Source organism: Tinamus guttatus, unplaced genomic scaffold (assembly GCF_059628265.1).
Source record: "Tinamus guttatus ecotype Peru unplaced genomic scaffold, ASM5962826v1 Tinamus_guttatus_pri_ptg000048l, whole genome shotgun sequence".
Classification (NCBI taxonomy): Eukaryota; Metazoa; Chordata; class Aves; order Tinamiformes; family Tinamidae; genus Tinamus; species Tinamus guttatus.
This window is the reverse complement of record NW_028288582.1, coordinates 1,898,734-1,915,818: the sequence shown is the minus strand read 5'-3', so window position 1 is coordinate 1,915,818 and position 17,085 is coordinate 1,898,734. Positions and strand designations below refer to the sequence as shown.

Genomic DNA, 17,085 nt, shown 5'->3' with positions numbered 1-17,085 from the left:
GAGGTGCTTCTACTAGCTACGTTGTAGGTGTTAGGAAAATGAACCTGGATAGGATCACATGGGTAACAAGGCAGTAATTTCCCCACAGCTGAAAAATGTCATCTTACTCCCCTCTTTCTAATCATCTCATCCATTTATTCATGGCCAGGTAATACATTAGCTCTGTTCACATTTATAACTTCTATACTTCAGTTATGAAGCTAAGAATGATAAAAGTTAGGGATAACAAAGATTGATAATGTGGCACATAACAATATAGATAAGAGGATAAGACAGCCTACTCAAAAAACAGCATTTTAGCACATGCGGATTATGGGTTATCGACCTAGGGGAAAGAAAGGAGGAGGAAAAAAAAAAAAAAAAAAAAAAAAAGCAAGTCATAACTTCAGGATAACATGCAGAGAACAGTGCCTCTGAGGAAAGGCATTAAGGTCCTGCTGGATTAAGCAACACAATGAGAACACCGTGGTCAAAGCGAGCAACATCCAATGTGTCAACACAGGAGCAGAAGACTTCCATATATGACAACACTACATTCAGCTCTAATTGTGAATCTCTGTAAATATTAAAAGAGCTGGGACTTTGAGAGCTTTCTAATCTTGCTAAGAAAGTTACCTAGTAACTGAAGTAGCTGTAAACCAAAGCTAAACACACCGTAAGCCAGCTCCTAAATATAAACCATTATGTCCACTCTTGAACTTTTGAACTAAGATATCTAGCCCCAGGAAGAAGTAATTAAGGGCAGATTTTCCTATGTCTTTAAGTGATGAGTACATGCCTTTCTGCAAGGCATAGGTTACCAGACAAATCATTCTTCAGTCAAAGACGAACTCCTGGACTCATCAGCAGCATAAGCAGATACAGTTTAGTGGCCTGTGATTTAGAAGAGGTTGCACCACATGATTTAATAGTCCCCCTCTGCCCTGAACTTTTGAGTAAAAGCAGAATTTGGCAAGATCTGCAACACCATTATGTTGCAAAAACAACGTTCTCACAGTAAAAATGATTAAGTACTGTACAAAGAGCACTTCATTTTAATTGGTTAAACTTTGGGGAAGGGGGGTTTATTTGCATTGGGCAGAAATTGGGCATTTGATTAACCTTAGTTTAAGAAAACTGGTGTTTTACATACATTTTCAGTCAAAATCATGCAGGAAAACTATTTTTTTTTTTAAAGAAACACTCTTACAAGTGCGAATAGTTGGATTTTAACAACTCCCCAAAAGAACTCAAGCATTAGTCACTACAGTTTATTTGCAAAGAAAATAGTTGAGAAAGCTATAAAATGACTGAAAAGAGACTCTCCAGATGGCCAGTGCAGTCTTAAACCAACACCCCTACTCTAACACTAATTTAAAACTAGCTCAAATGGACTGCTCTAAAGAAAAAAAGTCATTTTAATAAGTCTGGTTTTTAAAGCCAAGCTCAAGGCCAACTCCTCCTAACAATTATAAAGCATTTATCACCTGACACATCAAGGTCAGAAAGGGGAAATCTGTGGGTGCAAATCCATGAAGGGAAAAGTAAAGAAAGAAACATGTGTGATACAAGCAAGATTTAAAAATAAATAAATAAATAAAAAGCTGCTTTTAAACGATGCTTATAAACTGTACTTCATTTTATTTACACCCCAACAATAGAAGAGGTCGGATCTAGTTCTAGTTTTATTATTTATCCTATTCTACAATAACTGCATCTTTCAGAATAGCAGCCCACAAAGCCAGGTAACAATTCTGCCTGCACAAGAGGGATGTGCAACATGGAAGCGTTACTCTGTCATTTGACTGATCAGATGTGTGAAAGCACAAGAATTAATCAAGTTAATGCCAACTGCCACATATGACGAGTCAGACAGGCAAAGTCAGTGATTTAAGCACCTAACAACTGCCAGGATCAAACAGATATTGACCTCCGTTGAAAGCCATTAAAATCAGAAAGTCTAGAAACAGTGCAAGTCTTCACAGGAGTGTTACTGCAGGAAGTGACACCAATGTCTTCTTCCTTTCTTCCCTCAGATAAGGATATAAGAATTTCCTACTTTTGTTTACTTTACCAAAGCAGACAAAACTACAGCTTTTTGTAACTGTAGTTCAATGTGAAAAAATAAACATAACGATGGCCTTATTGTAAACACACATGCTGTAATACTGTGATCACATCTTATCGACTCGGTAGAGAACTGCTTTGGGTAAAGAATATGCAGATTTCTTTTTTTTTTTCCCCATGCAAACAGCTTCTAAACTCTATTTATCACATTCAGGAGTTCAGGAAGATTAAATGTAGCATGGATCCATGACTCAGTACTTTCATCTACCAATCAACTTTAAAAAGAAAAACCAAGCTAAAGCCTAGGATTGGCTTGTAACAGCTGCATACCAGCTGTACCTTTAAACCTAACAGAGTACATGACTAAGACTAACCCTATGACTATGATACCTGTGGAAAACTATCACTTTTATTACAATAAGTTTTGTGCAAGGGAGACTGAGTGTATGACATACTATTCCCAACTCCTTAAGAAATATTATTTCTGAAATAATGAACTTGCCCTCCCAGAAGACTGTGACCTTTTGCCAAGGACCAGTACCCTAACATATACAGAGGAAAAAATTGTAGTTCAGGTCCCAGTGAAAGCAGAGCTGCTGCTGAAATATTCTTTAATGAAATGCCTGCTCTCAATTCAAGTCTTAGAAGTCAATGTATTGTGTTCTAAACTAACTTAGTTCTTACTAACATATTTTATTCAAAAATTCTGCACAGAATAAACTAAATCATATAGTCAGCAGTCAAAAAGAGTGACGTATCACACTGGCCCTTCAAACTGGCGCACTGGCAAAACTTTTTTTTTTTTCTCCCAATAAATGTTAAGAAGTAAAAATCGAATTCCCAATATTCAACTTCAAATTGCCTTGTATAATACCAAGTTTTCTCTATTTTAAAATAAAGGAAGAAGAAAGATCTTCTGGATTTTTGTCAGAACACTTAACCCCTTGTTCAGAAGAAAGAGGAGAATTCCAAATACTCTTTATACAGGCTCACAACAGACTCAAGAGAACAAGTGAGAAGAGCACCAAGCAACAGCACCAAAGCTTTGCTCGGCTAAGAATATGGTTTCATTAAGTAGCTGCCTTGATCATATTAATCTCATATTTTATACAGAATATGTATTTTTGATACCTATGCATTTTAGTGAAAACATACAGAAAACTTTAAATGTGACAATTAAGATAGCACGATTAGCAACAAGAATAGGAGGCACTGATGGGTTAAATCAAATGTTATGTACTGTATTCTCTTTTCCATTGCATCCTGTTATCTTGACTGTGCCCACTGCACCTAAAGATAATGAACCAGGGCAATGATCATTATCTTTTATAACATCACCTAATTCACTCCTTGCTTACTCCATGCAAGGAAGGGAGAGAGAGAGAAAAAAAAAAAAAAACATCAACAACAACAACAAAAAACCTCTTTCTTTCTTCTTCACTCCACAGCAGCCTCCTCTCCTGGATTTTCCAATTCTCACTGTATTTGTCAGTCTCTTGCAATGTTTTCCTTTGTCCCAATACTCAAAACAACTTTCAATACAGGCAGCTGTGTGTTAACTGAGCTCTTTTTCCACACAAGTTTGAGAAGGAAAGAACTATTCTCCCATAGCATCAGTCATAATGAAAACCAGTGCAACCACTCTGGAAATTTTTTTGAATAATCTTCATCCGTCAATACAGGCTATGTATTTAGTTAATAGTAGAAATGCCCTTTAAAATTCTCCATAAACCCTCAAATCAGTTCTCCTATCAGCTCTACTCACGATCAGTCTTCACTTTTGTGTTACGGATCAGTAAGTTTTGAAAAAAGCAGCAGGAAATAGAAACAGAGCCAATTAAAACAGACAAAATTAAAATAAACAATTCCAAACATTCTGTTAAAGATTTGTGATGGGCCCAGCAAAAAATTTCATGAAAACTAGGAAAACTACATGAAAATTTAGAGGAAAAATCCTGAAACAGAAAAATAAGAACTCACAATCCTCTGTAAATCTGTTTCAAATATAATCCTATATTTCTAAGACTCTAGCAAACAACTAGCAAACACTGAATTGGTCTACTTTTTAACATTCATTTTTAAAATAGTATTAATACAGAGGGTATCTGCAGACAATAAACATTTTTGCATTCAAGTTCCATAAGAAAAGATATCAGTGCATATTTTAATTGTGTCTGAAAATGAATTCCTAGAGCCTAAAACACCATGGCATCACGTGTTTATGTGAAACAAGTGGTGCATGTCTGTCGATACCCTTTCTTTGCTCGCTTTCCTTTTTCTTCATTTGCCTTTCAAACAATTCTTTTAAAGAATTATCACTACCGACACGATGAACTCATCTAAATTTAGAGTCGTGGTACAAAATTACTTAAAATAGGTTATTTTCTGTGTTCTGAATTAATCAAGGTCTGACTTTATACCATTTATTTCTTTCATACATATATAATGTATATATATGAGTATGCTATATAAATAAAAAATAAAAAATTATATATGACATTACAAACTTATTAATACACGTTTCAATGAACGGAGCCATTTCACAAATTCAAACATTATTTCCTACTGACTCAAGATACATTTTTACTTTTCTTAAAAAAAAAAAATGAATAGGTATGAAAATTATTGCCTTTTAATTGTAATACTTTACCTAACATTCCTTTCTTTAAAGGAATTAAAACAATATTTCCATCAGTTAATTAAATAATTCTAACGAAAGAAAAAATAAAGTTGTGCTCTGCATCAAAGCCTGACTTGTCTGCCAAAAGAAGTGACCTGCACTTAGTGAACTGAACCAATGCCTTTTGATTAAAATGTCTTTCAATATTTTCAAGTTAAGGGATATCTTCTTCTCACCCTTCAATTTCAATTTTCATTTTTCAATTCACACATTAAAGGTGACAAAAGAAATATCAGCCTTCCTTAATTTTTCAGTTCCCAATAGATTCCCTTACTCCATATGAATCAAATTACTAAACTGACATGACTGGATAAACCTGACACGAAGAACACACATCAGCAACCGTTATCAAAAGCTGAGTAAACCTTCTAGCACACTCTGCTTCGAGGTGCTCATGCTGCTACTTCCAGCAATTCAGTTGTGTAAGACTTCCTTAACAATAAACATGCATCAATACGTCCATTAAATTCAGAGTTAAGCATGAATTTGATGATCTAAAATAAGTCAAATATACTCTAAATAGCTTTCAAACCAAATTTTCATAATTACTATATTTGAAAAGAGTATCTCTTATCCCCACAGGAGTTCCTTAATCTTTGCACTGAAGAGCTGGTAAACTATAGGTAAGTATTTTGGTTTATACAAGGAATTCCTAATAGAGAAAATATATATATATATATATATATTCAGACCAAAAGTTACTTACCTCTGACGCGTTCTATCACTTTAGGTCTTGGAGGCTTAGACTTGGGAGGAGGAGAGTTGAATCTCAGATATGGCGCTTTTTTAAGCGTGCTACGATGGCCCTGGTAAATTGGTTTCCCATAAACTTGACATAAATACTCCTCGTCTTGTACCACTGCACTTCCATTCATAAGTCCCTGTCACAAAAGAAAAATGGTTTATATCTGTGTGAGAGTTAAACATATCATTACCTTGGAACTGCATTTTCCATTCTTACCTCTAGCAAGCTCTCAAGAAGAACTTAAGATTAACAAGTTCTGCAATTAATAGTATATATTGCATACAGACATATATGCATGTCAATAAGCTTAATAACAGATGGATGAAAAACTGGTGCTGTGTAAGAGGAAATTATACCATGGCAATGAATGCTGCATTATTATAAACTTAGCTTAGGTACTTAGAGCACATGAAGACAAAGACAATCTGATAACAGAAATCCATAAGACAGAGCTATTTCATTTTCATTTAAAGTTATTAGTTACACATAGAAACATCACAATCTAAAATACTGCAGTCATTATCAAAGAAAGAAAAACAACTGCCTTGGAACTCACATCTGTCTTTTTTTCTTTCTTTTGCAAGCCTTCAGAAGTAAGAGTTTTTAACATTGGTTTTCTCATGTTGTCTTCTGCTTTCAGTGGCTTAGCTGCAGATGAAGACTTCTGTGTTGAGAACCCTTGGATTTTTTGAGTTTTTGCTTTAATTTCCTTATTGTTCTTCATACCCTTAGTGTTCTGGGTTCTCTTGATCCATGGAGCCTTTCGATCACTTTTCACTTGTTCAGAATCATTTCTTGCCAATTCAGTCTGAAAATAAAACATGTAATAAATGGAAATTTTTATCTTCAAGGCTATCAGAAGAACACTGTGGATAACTTTGAAGTTCAGAGAAATGGCCTGTTTCTCGTGTTAGCCAGCAGCAGAGACCAAGTGACTTTCATTAAGCAACAGAATTCTTAAAACAGAGGTAAACATTCTACTATGGCAAACTACATAATAATAATAATAAAAAGCAGTCTTCTCATGTTTTGAGGTTGAGAAAGAATTGTATTTTCTGCATACTTTAACATGCTAGAGAGAAAAATAAAATGCAAGTATTCTGAACTCTTTCTTTTTGGCCATACCTGGATTTCTAGGCTGATTGCCTTAATCCACTCATCCACAGTCTTTCTTATTCGGATCTCCTCTAACATACCGCTGAAAAAGAAGAAAGGGCTATTTTAGGTCAATACTTCCTGAATTGCACAGATTTGTTCCTGGAAGAGCAGCACCCTTTCTGGGGAAACCTGTAGGAACTGCAGAAAAACCTAGGGCAAAAAGGAAATAAGATTATGAACCTCCAAAAGGCACTAAGCAGATCTTATCCTAGTTTCCCAAATTTAACTTTCTTTTTACAAAAGTGCCACCTGCAAAATCTTCTCTGCTTTTATCATTCTAACATTGTTACAAATTTATTTAAATAAGTGGCACACACATATCAGTTCCTGCTTTGATCAAGAATTGATGCCTGTCTTTAATTTCTTTAATTTTAAACACAAAGAGAATAATAATCTTTGCCAGAAAGAAGATAAAAATTTCTATAATAATAATCTGATTATTTTTAACAGGAATACTATAATTATGATTTAAAAACTAACCAAAACTGATTTAACTCAACTAACCAAGCAGAAGTAAATTTAAAAGCCAAAAACTCTTTTTGCAGGGTGATTAATACTAAAACATTTACAAAACCTGTTAAAGAAATTCTTTCTGCTTGGAATGATGAAAGCACTCCTTGTTTTTCCAATTTATGGAAGTCTGCATACAAAAATGGTGTATGCCTCCTTGTCATGACAGGACTGTTTGTCCTCATGTGAATTTGTCTACTTTCAGAATTTAGATTCAAATTCTGGGGCACAGAGCAGAAGTAGCAGACACCTAATCGGACACCTCAGTTACCAAGAAGTAACAGCCACCTATAAAAGAAAAGGAGAAGAGAGAGAGAGAGAGGGCAGAGACAAAAAAAAAAAAAAAAAAATCTAATCACATCTGGAGATTCAAGAATATTTGAAGTTCAAGAGAATCACCTCTGATTGCTAAGCATAAACAATCTCTTTTCAGGGAACAGGAGTGGTTCTGGAATATATGGAATTGAAACAACTGAAAGAGAGGTAATGAGTACATATAACAAAAATTGCTACCTAAAATGTTGAATAATAGTCTAACCTGTTTGTAGTCAAGGCATTAATAAAAGTATACATAGCATCCCTGTCTTTTGCATGGATAATGGCTTCCAAGTTTTCTTCAAGGACTTTTTTGTTGTTTTGAACTCCTCTCAAAATCCTCTCAGCATCTTGCAGCATAGACTTTGGTGCTTTAACTTTATGAAGGATGGATGGCTTAATGAGTTGATGTTCAGAAAGATCAGGTACAACAGTAGGTTTTTTTGACTAAAATTGAAGCAGAACAGTTTGCTTTCAAAGATTATAACCATATAATTTTCTACACACTAATCAGAATTACTGTTAGTCTATTAACAACTCCAGACCCAATATATGAAGGTATCACTATACCTTCATAATAAATACATACACATAATAATACAGCAACATAATAAATAACAGTTTTCTCTTGGGACAGAAAATAAGCAGCTATATAACTATGGGTCTCACACTCCTGGTGAAACCCCAGAGTCCCCAAAACAGAAGTTTTGTTCCTAGAAAAGAAGCAAAATAATTGCTACATTTATGCAAAAGAATACAAAATCCTCTTCCCATTCTGAATTCTATGTTGGCTTAATTTTTAGAGGTACCATTGGACAAATACTTGCTCAACAAGATACTTAAAATTTGTGAAAAGCATAAAAAATGCATATATATCTTCAATACAATCTCAAAATGACATAGGCTTGCCAATTACATCAAGTGCAATAAGCAGCAACTATACTGGCAGCCCTCACAACGCATATTTGAGAGGGCAGCTTGCTGCCCAACCTTTTTATTAGACTTCCCGCAGGATAGTTCACCAACATTGAAAAAGTCAGAACAAGTTAAATCTTATTTTGATTAACTTATTCTAAATAGAACATCAACTTTTTCCAAATACTACAGGCATGCAATAGTTGTAGCAGTGTCATCTCATTGCAAGAATATTCAAAACAGTTTTACACTATCAAAGTATGTAATTCAAATTATACCTTAGTAAGATTGTCCATGTCCAATTTCCATGAATTTGCTTCCTAAAAAAGACAAAAGAAGCAGCTTTGAAACTTATCCAAAGGCAGGTGAGGATATATTAGATCACTAACTGGATAGAATGAATTTGTTTTGACCTACTGAACGTCAATGCTCACTTCTTTGGGATTAGAGCACCACCTTCTGTTCCCTCTCCACCTGTAGTATTTCACTACTGTAAAACTAGTATTTCAAGCTGTTGTATACAAATGTCAGCCTGCTTACAGAAGTAGAGGCAGGGGCAACATTTTTAATGATATTACACAGAATGGTTGAGGTTGGAAGAGACCTCTGGAGATGATCTACTGCAACCCCCCTGTTCAAGCAGAGACACCCAGATCATGGGGCATAGGGTCACATCCAAGTGGTACCAATATTAAAATTCTTAAGTTTTTCATAGCATTCTTTACCCACTCTTAGTCATCCTGATAATACAGTGTTTACCTGAAGCATGTTGTGCATTTCTCTTCTCAATTGGCCAAGATCTTGAAGTAGATCATCTGCTTTTTTTACTGTTTTCTCAATGGAACTGGGATTTTGGAAGGAGTTTTCAAATGCAGGGAATGAGTCTGCATGCAAAGCAGTAGGTCTGAGAGGAAAAAACATTCTTTTATTAAAATTCTCAAGCCTCCTCAAGTGGATCAAAAAAAAAAAAAAGAAAAAAAAACACTTACAAAAACAAAACCAAAAAAACCACTCTATGCCGAGTACTTGAATATGCATCAAAACAAAATTTGTTTTTCTGTTTGAGGTTACAGATGGGTTACTATGTTTTCTGTTTACCACTTTATACTTTGAGCTCTATTGTATTTTAAAAGATTAAACTATAAAATTCAGATGTAACAGGGCAACATTTAAACTTGAAAATGTTTTCACTTGAGTAGATATTAATGTTTTGTGTGTACTATCATAAATAAGATACTGCGTCTGTAACTTTTTGAAGTTATATTGGCGAAATTACGACATCAAACTATTAGCTGTAGAAAATTATGCTTAAGAGTGGAAGGCTAAGAAAGTTTTCTAACCTAAAGCTTAGAAACTGATAGGCTGATACTGCTCCTTCCCAAGGAAACATTCCCATAAAGCTCCTGTAAGCAGGCACTGGTGTTTTAAATGAGGCAGTCCCCCACTCATGCAATATGTGTACAGCTGACCTCCTGACATGACTTCTAAAGCAGCTCCAACAGAAGAAATACGTTCAGAAGAAAGGAAAGCACTGCAAGTGATTTCCACTGACCTCCAAGAATGGTTGTTACCTGCTAGTCTTAAGGTAAATAAGGCCAGTTGTTAAGAAGGACAGAAATGCAAAAGTATCATAGAAATCCCTATATGCACAAGTATTTTCCTCCTCAGACTCAGGGTCCACACCAGTGACTCTATTACTCTATCAATATTTAATATATCTTTTCCAACCTCATTAAAACAAAAGATCTGCCTCAGTTGTGAATGGTTACATGGCATTTACCTGTCTCTTTTGGAATGCCAGGTCCTTTCATTGTTGTTTAATGTTGCATTCTCAGAAGACTCATCTTGCCTCAGTGGAGATTCTTGAGAATTCAAAATATGCTCAAGAAGTTTTCCGCCACCTAAAGAGGAAAAAGATACTTATACTTACTGTTAAGCTTGTTTAATATATTCAACAATTTTTTTCATTTCCAGACAGTTCACAGTTGGAGAGTTCAGCAAGAATAATAAATAGCATACACACACACACACACAAATTTACTTGATTAAGGATAGGTCTCATTACAATGTTCTCCTCTATCTATCATATTATGATTGATCTGCCTAGAAAAGTAAGAAAGATGATGCATTAAACTGGGATATTAATTTACTAATTAACTGAGCCAGAGAAACATTTTGTCCATAATTTTCCCTAAACAATAAATGGTCATTATATTTTTTAACCTTAAAATCAAGTGAGTGTCTCATTAGTGTCATAAAGTCTGCAGTTAGAGCAATCCAACTGTCTCCAAAACTAACCTTTCCCAAACACTTTCAAAAACTCTGCTCTTACTTGCATGCATTCAGACAAGCCAGTGGCTCAGAAGAATTGAGACTAGACAGAGTAAACCTAGGCTCTGGAGGACAGAAACTGAAAATACCGTCATATGTGGATTTGGGAATATTTTCCTTTTCCACTATAGGGTTTTCTCTCTTTGAGATTTTCACATTTTTTGATACAGGTTCTGGGGCACACCTCCGAGGAACTGGTGTCTTCAGGGGAGACTTCTGTGTATGAACCCCATAGTTTTGAAATTCGCTTGAATATGCTTCAGGGGGAGGGGAAAAAAAATAAAATTCATTTAAAGTTACGTAAATGTTAAGAATATTTTTCACAGAAAAAAAAAGTAGGAAAAAATGCCAATACTATGAAATTCTTACAGAAATGCAAAACATTACAAAACGAATACAAAAATAGACGGGAAGAAAGGTCTACACTGTGTTGATTATGAAATGAAGAAAAAAAGTGGCATTGTATTAGAGAAGTCTCAGTCTCTCAAACTGAAACAAATTGGTGCAGATCATGTAGTTAGAAAAGAAAAAACTATTGCTTTAACTTAAACTTGCATATTTTCAGCATAAATAGTACACATTAGAAAAATTTCTACTAGAAAATAGGAATGTTTACTACTACCCATGAAGGTTTAATGCACATTACTACTGGGATGTATTAATTAAAATTAATGTAGAACTAGCACTGAAAATAAGTTATTTGAATGTGGTTTTACCTTGGGCAGGTGGACCACCAGCAGGAAACGAATCCATCTGACATGAAGGTACAGGGTGATGAAGCAAACGCTGTTCTGGCTTCTCAAAATGTTTTGTCATGAGACTGGAAGGAGGCACGTGAAGCTGCTGCAAGCCACCCCTGCTGACTGCAGAGCTAATCAGATGAGACTAGGAGATCCAGTTACAAATTATTTTGGTATACGCATTAATATCCCAAGCAAAGCTAAGCAGGACAATACATGCCATAAAAATCCTATCAAACAGATTCTGAAATGCTACTTTATTACATGTGTTGTAAATGACTCGCTTTTCTTGTTCCTTTCTTAAAAAAAAGGACCAGAAAGACAAAGAACACCCCTTTTTTTAAAATATATTTTTGTCTGAAAGATTATTGATAGTTAACTTGTTTTTTTCAAATTATCAAAAAATTAAGTTTTCTCACAGTTTTTGTATGTTGTTTCTACTGCCACAAAATGACTAGAGGGAGGAATGGAGAGCAACAGAAATCTGAGAAAAGACTAGAAATTAAGCTTTTCCCAAGAAAGTTCTACGCCCATGTAATGAGCACCAGATCATTCTCTCTCCCCAAAACTAAGAAAAAAAACGCTCAATATAAATCTCTATACACTGTTTTTTTAAACTATCCAGAATAAGAAGAGATTTGACATATCAAAATTAACAAGAAATATTACACTAATATTGAGAAATAGTAACTATTAAGTAAAAGGCTTCTGCATGTTTAAGTAGATACCTGAATATTCATTTGTTGCTGCTGTAACTTTTCCAAATGCTCGATCCGCTGTGCCAGGAAAGAATTCATTTGTTTTTCAAGCTCACTGACTCTTTCATGGCAGTGTGGCTTCTCATTTTGAGACTTCATATTTGTTTGCTGTTCAGCCACGCGTTGTAGCTGTTTATCCGTCTCCTGTAGTTTATCAATTAATGCTGAAACTGTGCTAACTTTTGCTTCCAAATCATTTTGAACCTGTAGAACAATAAGGAAAGAAATAAAGGGGATGTGGGAAAGAAAGCAAGAAAACCTTCCTGGAGATGCAAGCATGAAGAGCAAGCTGATAGGAACACCACCTCTATTTATTTCCAAAACACCTTTCCAAAACATCTTTCCTATCATTGCTGGATGATTTTCTTCCCCAAAAAGACACAAATAAAGTAAGAGCCCTAATCTCTGCAGGCTTAGTAATATTATGAAACTCTACCAAAAGACAAACTGGACATTCTGTGTCTATGACCACTCAAATCCAACTGAGACCTCACCATTCTCTCTGGTGTAATGGTCAGTAAGTTTTTCATCACTAACAGAAAAAGTTAGTGGACACATTCAGTTCCATTTGAAATAAGAACCTCTGGTTTAAACCAGCACAAATCTTTTGGTTTGCTTGCAGAAGCCAGTAAATCAATGCTATATCTAAACAAACTACCAGAAGACAACTGATCTTCTTTTTGAAATGCTATTTAAAAATTCTTATTTTGCAGAAATCTTTCTGAAACAGATGTGATATTCTTTCCACATGAAACTGAATGGTCTCTTCTGAAGTTCAGCCAGAAGATGCAGCATTAGGTTATCTCCTAGCTTAAACCGCATACAATTTCAAGTAGCCAAAATCAAATTATCACAAATGACTCATGCAAAGAGGCAGATCACTCACTTTAAGAAGTGGAGCCGTAGTAGCGATGGCAGCTGCAGTTGCTGCTGCGATGGTTGTAGTGGAATCAACTTCCCTGTGTGTTGATCCAGTGTTTTGACAAACATTTCCCTGTTTTTCTGCGGAGGAATTTCCTAAGAGCTGTACCTTCACCTCCTTAAGTCCGGGAGGATTTTGGGTTCTACAAACACAAACAAGCTTTTGTAAATATCACTGTTTTATTCAAATCCCCTCCAAGAAAATGATTTCCCACTTGTATCACCTTTCCAAACAAACTTTCATCTTTTAATATGATACTAGAGATTTCTGAAAGTTACATTTCTAGTGCTATTTCTATATTACTTCCTAATACAGAAGGTGTTTCCAGGCAGAGTATGATTACGAGTTGTCTTTTGCACAGCTCAGTGTATTAGTACCAAAGTGCTACTAAATAACTTTTGATTTTCAAGATTTCCAGCCTATGGATAGATGGCATGTCTCCTTAGTGGTCTTTAAAATATCATATGTGTTTGGCACTAAATAAGTTATTTATCAGAGGAAATCTTGACCAAATTTTGTATCATGAAATCATTAATTCATGTGGTTTAAAAATATGTAGAATAAACAAGATATTCCAGTAAATTTTAATGATAAAATAAATTGAAAACAAATTCATAGACAGAAAAAGAGCACTCACAGAGGACAATAAGTAATATTTTCACCTTACCAGCTATGCATTTTGAAAGAAATTGCAGAAACATCTACCATAGGTACAAAAGCAGATTAGCTGACAATATCAACAACACACACTTACTTTTGTTTTAATGCCACTAGCAAAGCCTCTTTCTGGCCAGCAGCATACTGAGATATGAACACATCATCTGTGGGGAAGGATATCAAATATGCACTGTCAGGCTAATATTCAATCTTGACTTAGAGGCTGCAATGTGATTTCAACAAGATGTAAATTTCTGCTACAAAAAAAAAATCTGTTGCCTGAAAAGATATTTTCTACTCTAAGTATCAAATTGTTTCCTTCACAAATTAGCAGACTTGAAAATAAGACAAGCAGTTAACACAAATTTACCTAATATTAAGTGTTACTACAAATAGAAGCATTCTTGTATCCTCTGATTATGACAATGACTGTATCTTATCCTCAGAAAACTTGGGAAAAGTTGCTATAGAAAAAATAACTGCAATTCAGGGAGTTCATTCAAAAATTCTGCAAATTCTAACTTGAAAAAAAAATAAAAAGTTTGCAGTCCCTCCTGCATCCACTGTTCAATGGGCAGAGATGAGAATAAAAACTGTGGAGGATTCAGTGTTTCACCTCTGCTAAGGCAATGAGTACCCACATTGATCAGCCAGACAGCTGCTGCCTCAGTGAACAGTTAAAGAGGAAAGCAAATTCCTCTTTGTCTTAAATGGGAGGGTATTAAATTGTTTCCTTTTCTCTAACCAGTCACACATTTTCAAGAAAGTTGCAGAAACCTATTTTCCTTAAAAGCTCTTCATTTCTGCCAAATCTGATTGAAAATAATAGATGTGACTGCCTGGATTAAGGTTAAAAATATACTTTTTTGGGTGTAGGTTGCTTGCAGTCCTTTCTTTATTATTTACTTGTACCGCTATTTTCCACATCATAAAAATATAGCCAAATGAGCACCCAAAAAACACAAAAACAAAATATCTTTATTCAGAGACATGAATAGTTTGAAAAGCAAAAGGAACCTCTTGGGTTCTGGTGCACTGGCAGAACTCTCTCTGAGATAAGCATGAGAACTATACAAGGCATTGTATACCAGAAAGACTGAAATAAAATTTGCAATATTTAAAAACATATATTGAAATTATCTTCATATACCCAAGAAACCACTGAATATTTTCACTAATTTTTTATATTGAAGAAAAAAGATGCAAAACAAACAAACAAAAAAATCACAGTTCTTTCTGCAACGAAACAGTTTTCTTAAGGAAAAAAATGGCTATAAGAGCACATAAATGTGTCTTACTTTCATGTCTTCTACTCTCTTCCGACACTGAAGGAACTTGTACTGCAGCTTCTTTAGGATAATCCTTCAGAAGAAGGAAAGCAGAAAAACATATGTAAAAGCCTTTGGTATCAGTAGCCAAAATTTCAGAAGCAGATAAAATTGCTGAAAAAAAAAGCATAAGCATCTCCCCACTGCAGTATCACAAGGTTTTAGAACAAGACATGCTAAGACTTATCTCTACTGTAGAACTGTCTAGACTTTCTAGGCAAGAACTAACATGATATTTGGAGACAAAGTTTAAAAAAAATGCAGTACATATTCAAAACATGAATTTCAAATACTTTAAGAAGTGTATTTTCCTCACTTACCGACAAAGAAGTAAAATTACACGCATTTAAGTTAATAGATATAACTATCCTCAGAGAATCCAGCATCATTCACACATGCCAAATTAAGCATGTGCCAGCAACCACAAAACCAAAGAGAGACAGATTTTCTTGAATAGGAATCCACATACAATCAAAGTCTATATAACATTTGGAGCAACTCATAAAAGCAAGTATCTTCATGGTTATTTTGCAGAAGCAGAGCCAAATACTCAGTTGATTACCAGAGAGAAACAGATTCCTACTCTTCTACAGAAGTAGTGTGTGTAACTTCCTGATATAAGCATGGTTCTCAGACTAGGATTGTTGGAAGCAACTTTTCCTACCATTTGTGACAAAAACATGGCTTCTGTAGAATTTTCGAGTGAAAGCTGATGTTCTGGATGGCCTTCGGTAGTCTGGACTCCTAAAATAAAAGCAATTTTACTATAGTCATAATTATCTTTAACGCAGTTGCAGTGCACCTTGCCTAATTTAATCTTTTCTCTCTTTGTATCTTTGCAAATCTAAATATAATGACCTTCACAACACAAATGACCACAGCCATCAACCTGATCCCCACAAATATTATGAAAATAATGTCTTAAAAAGTTGATCCTTTGATTAAAAAAAAAAAAAAAAGGAAAAAAAAAAAAAAAAAAGAAAAACACACACAAATCCCCCTCCAAGAACTCTAAAGACTGATAGATTTCTGTTGATCTAGTCCCTGACCATGGGGCCCTCCTTAAGTCACTTTCTATATGGAGAACAAAAGTATATGATTAGGGGAAACTTGGAAAACAAAGTTCTGCAAAATTGCTGACACACATGGTGTTAGAATGCAAAGATAACTTCCTAAATTGTAAGACTACTGCATGACTGAAAACAACACACAATGACTTTACCTCAAATTTCATCTCAGTATCACATACCTGGGGCAGTACTGCACGGGGAAGATTCAGTTAAACTGCCAGATAAAGCCCTGTTTGCTGGCAAGGCTGGAGGAACACACGAGGTTTCTTCTCTAGCCAGGGCTGCATCAGAGGCTTGGTGAGGAGGGACAACTTCACGGAGCTTCTTTACAGAAATCTTGACTTTTTGAACACAGCCCCTGGCTCCCGCCGCACTTTCCATGGGCTGCTTCTTGTGGAGGCTGGTGGAGTGAATGAGCACATCCCCAGCCGTCAAACTAGCCAGTGAATCCTGGCTAATGCTGGAATCATCCTCCTCCATGAAGGCCCCAAAGCGCAGGCCTCAGCATTTAAACCTGGCAACAGAGTATAGAAACAGTGCTGTTATAAAAATACCTGCTTGGCAATCAACAAATAGCCTTTTAGCAACGCTACTGAACTGCTAAAGAACAAGTCACCCACAATGCTGCGAACTGTGACAAACGAAACAGGCGGGCGCAGCCTCGCCGGCCCCTCACAGCAGGGACATCAGGTCTACCTGCCGCAGGCCGCGCGCTACAGGCAGCAGCCGGGCCTCTGCGCGGCCCCCGCCCGCCCCCTCAGGCGGAGGAGAGCGAGAGGCTCCCGCCGGCCTCGGGGAAGGGGCTAAGGGGCTCCCGCTGCCGGCCGCGGGGAAAGGGCACCCGGGGAAGGGGCTAAGGGACTCCCGGGAAAAGGGGCTCCCGCCGGCCCCGGCCCCGAGCGCGACCCGC

The 17,085-nt window shown here is 35.9% G+C and overlaps 1 protein-coding gene across 1 annotated transcript in view; it reads right to left on the bottom strand.

The window, feature by feature from the left end:
- Positions 1 to 16,692, bottom strand: part of KIAA0586 (KIAA0586 ortholog) — a 61,993-nt gene extending 45,301 nt beyond the window's left edge. Inside the window, exons 1-15 of the mRNA XM_088539259.1 lie at positions 16,355 to 16,692; positions 15,770 to 15,849; positions 15,076 to 15,139; positions 13,875 to 13,941; positions 13,085 to 13,262; positions 12,169 to 12,402; positions 11,417 to 11,585; positions 10,790 to 10,957; positions 10,150 to 10,270; positions 9,129 to 9,273; positions 8,648 to 8,689; positions 7,678 to 7,901; positions 6,597 to 6,669; positions 6,028 to 6,279; positions 5,433 to 5,607 (exon numbers count right to left, since the gene is read on the bottom strand). Of these exons, the coding sequence (XP_088395385.1) occupies positions 5,433 to 5,607; positions 6,028 to 6,279; positions 6,597 to 6,669; positions 7,678 to 7,901; positions 8,648 to 8,689; positions 9,129 to 9,273; positions 10,150 to 10,270; positions 10,790 to 10,957; positions 11,417 to 11,585; positions 12,169 to 12,402; positions 13,085 to 13,262; positions 13,875 to 13,941; positions 15,076 to 15,139; positions 15,770 to 15,849; positions 16,355 to 16,655 (2,293 nt within the window). The 5' untranslated portion in view covers positions 16,656 to 16,692. The remainder of the gene's footprint in view (positions 1 to 5,432; positions 5,608 to 6,027; positions 6,280 to 6,596; positions 6,670 to 7,677; positions 7,902 to 8,647; positions 8,690 to 9,128; positions 9,274 to 10,149; positions 10,271 to 10,789; positions 10,958 to 11,416; positions 11,586 to 12,168; positions 12,403 to 13,084; positions 13,263 to 13,874; positions 13,942 to 15,075; positions 15,140 to 15,769; positions 15,850 to 16,354) is intronic.
- Between the last annotated feature and the right edge of the window lie 393 nt (positions 16,693 to 17,085).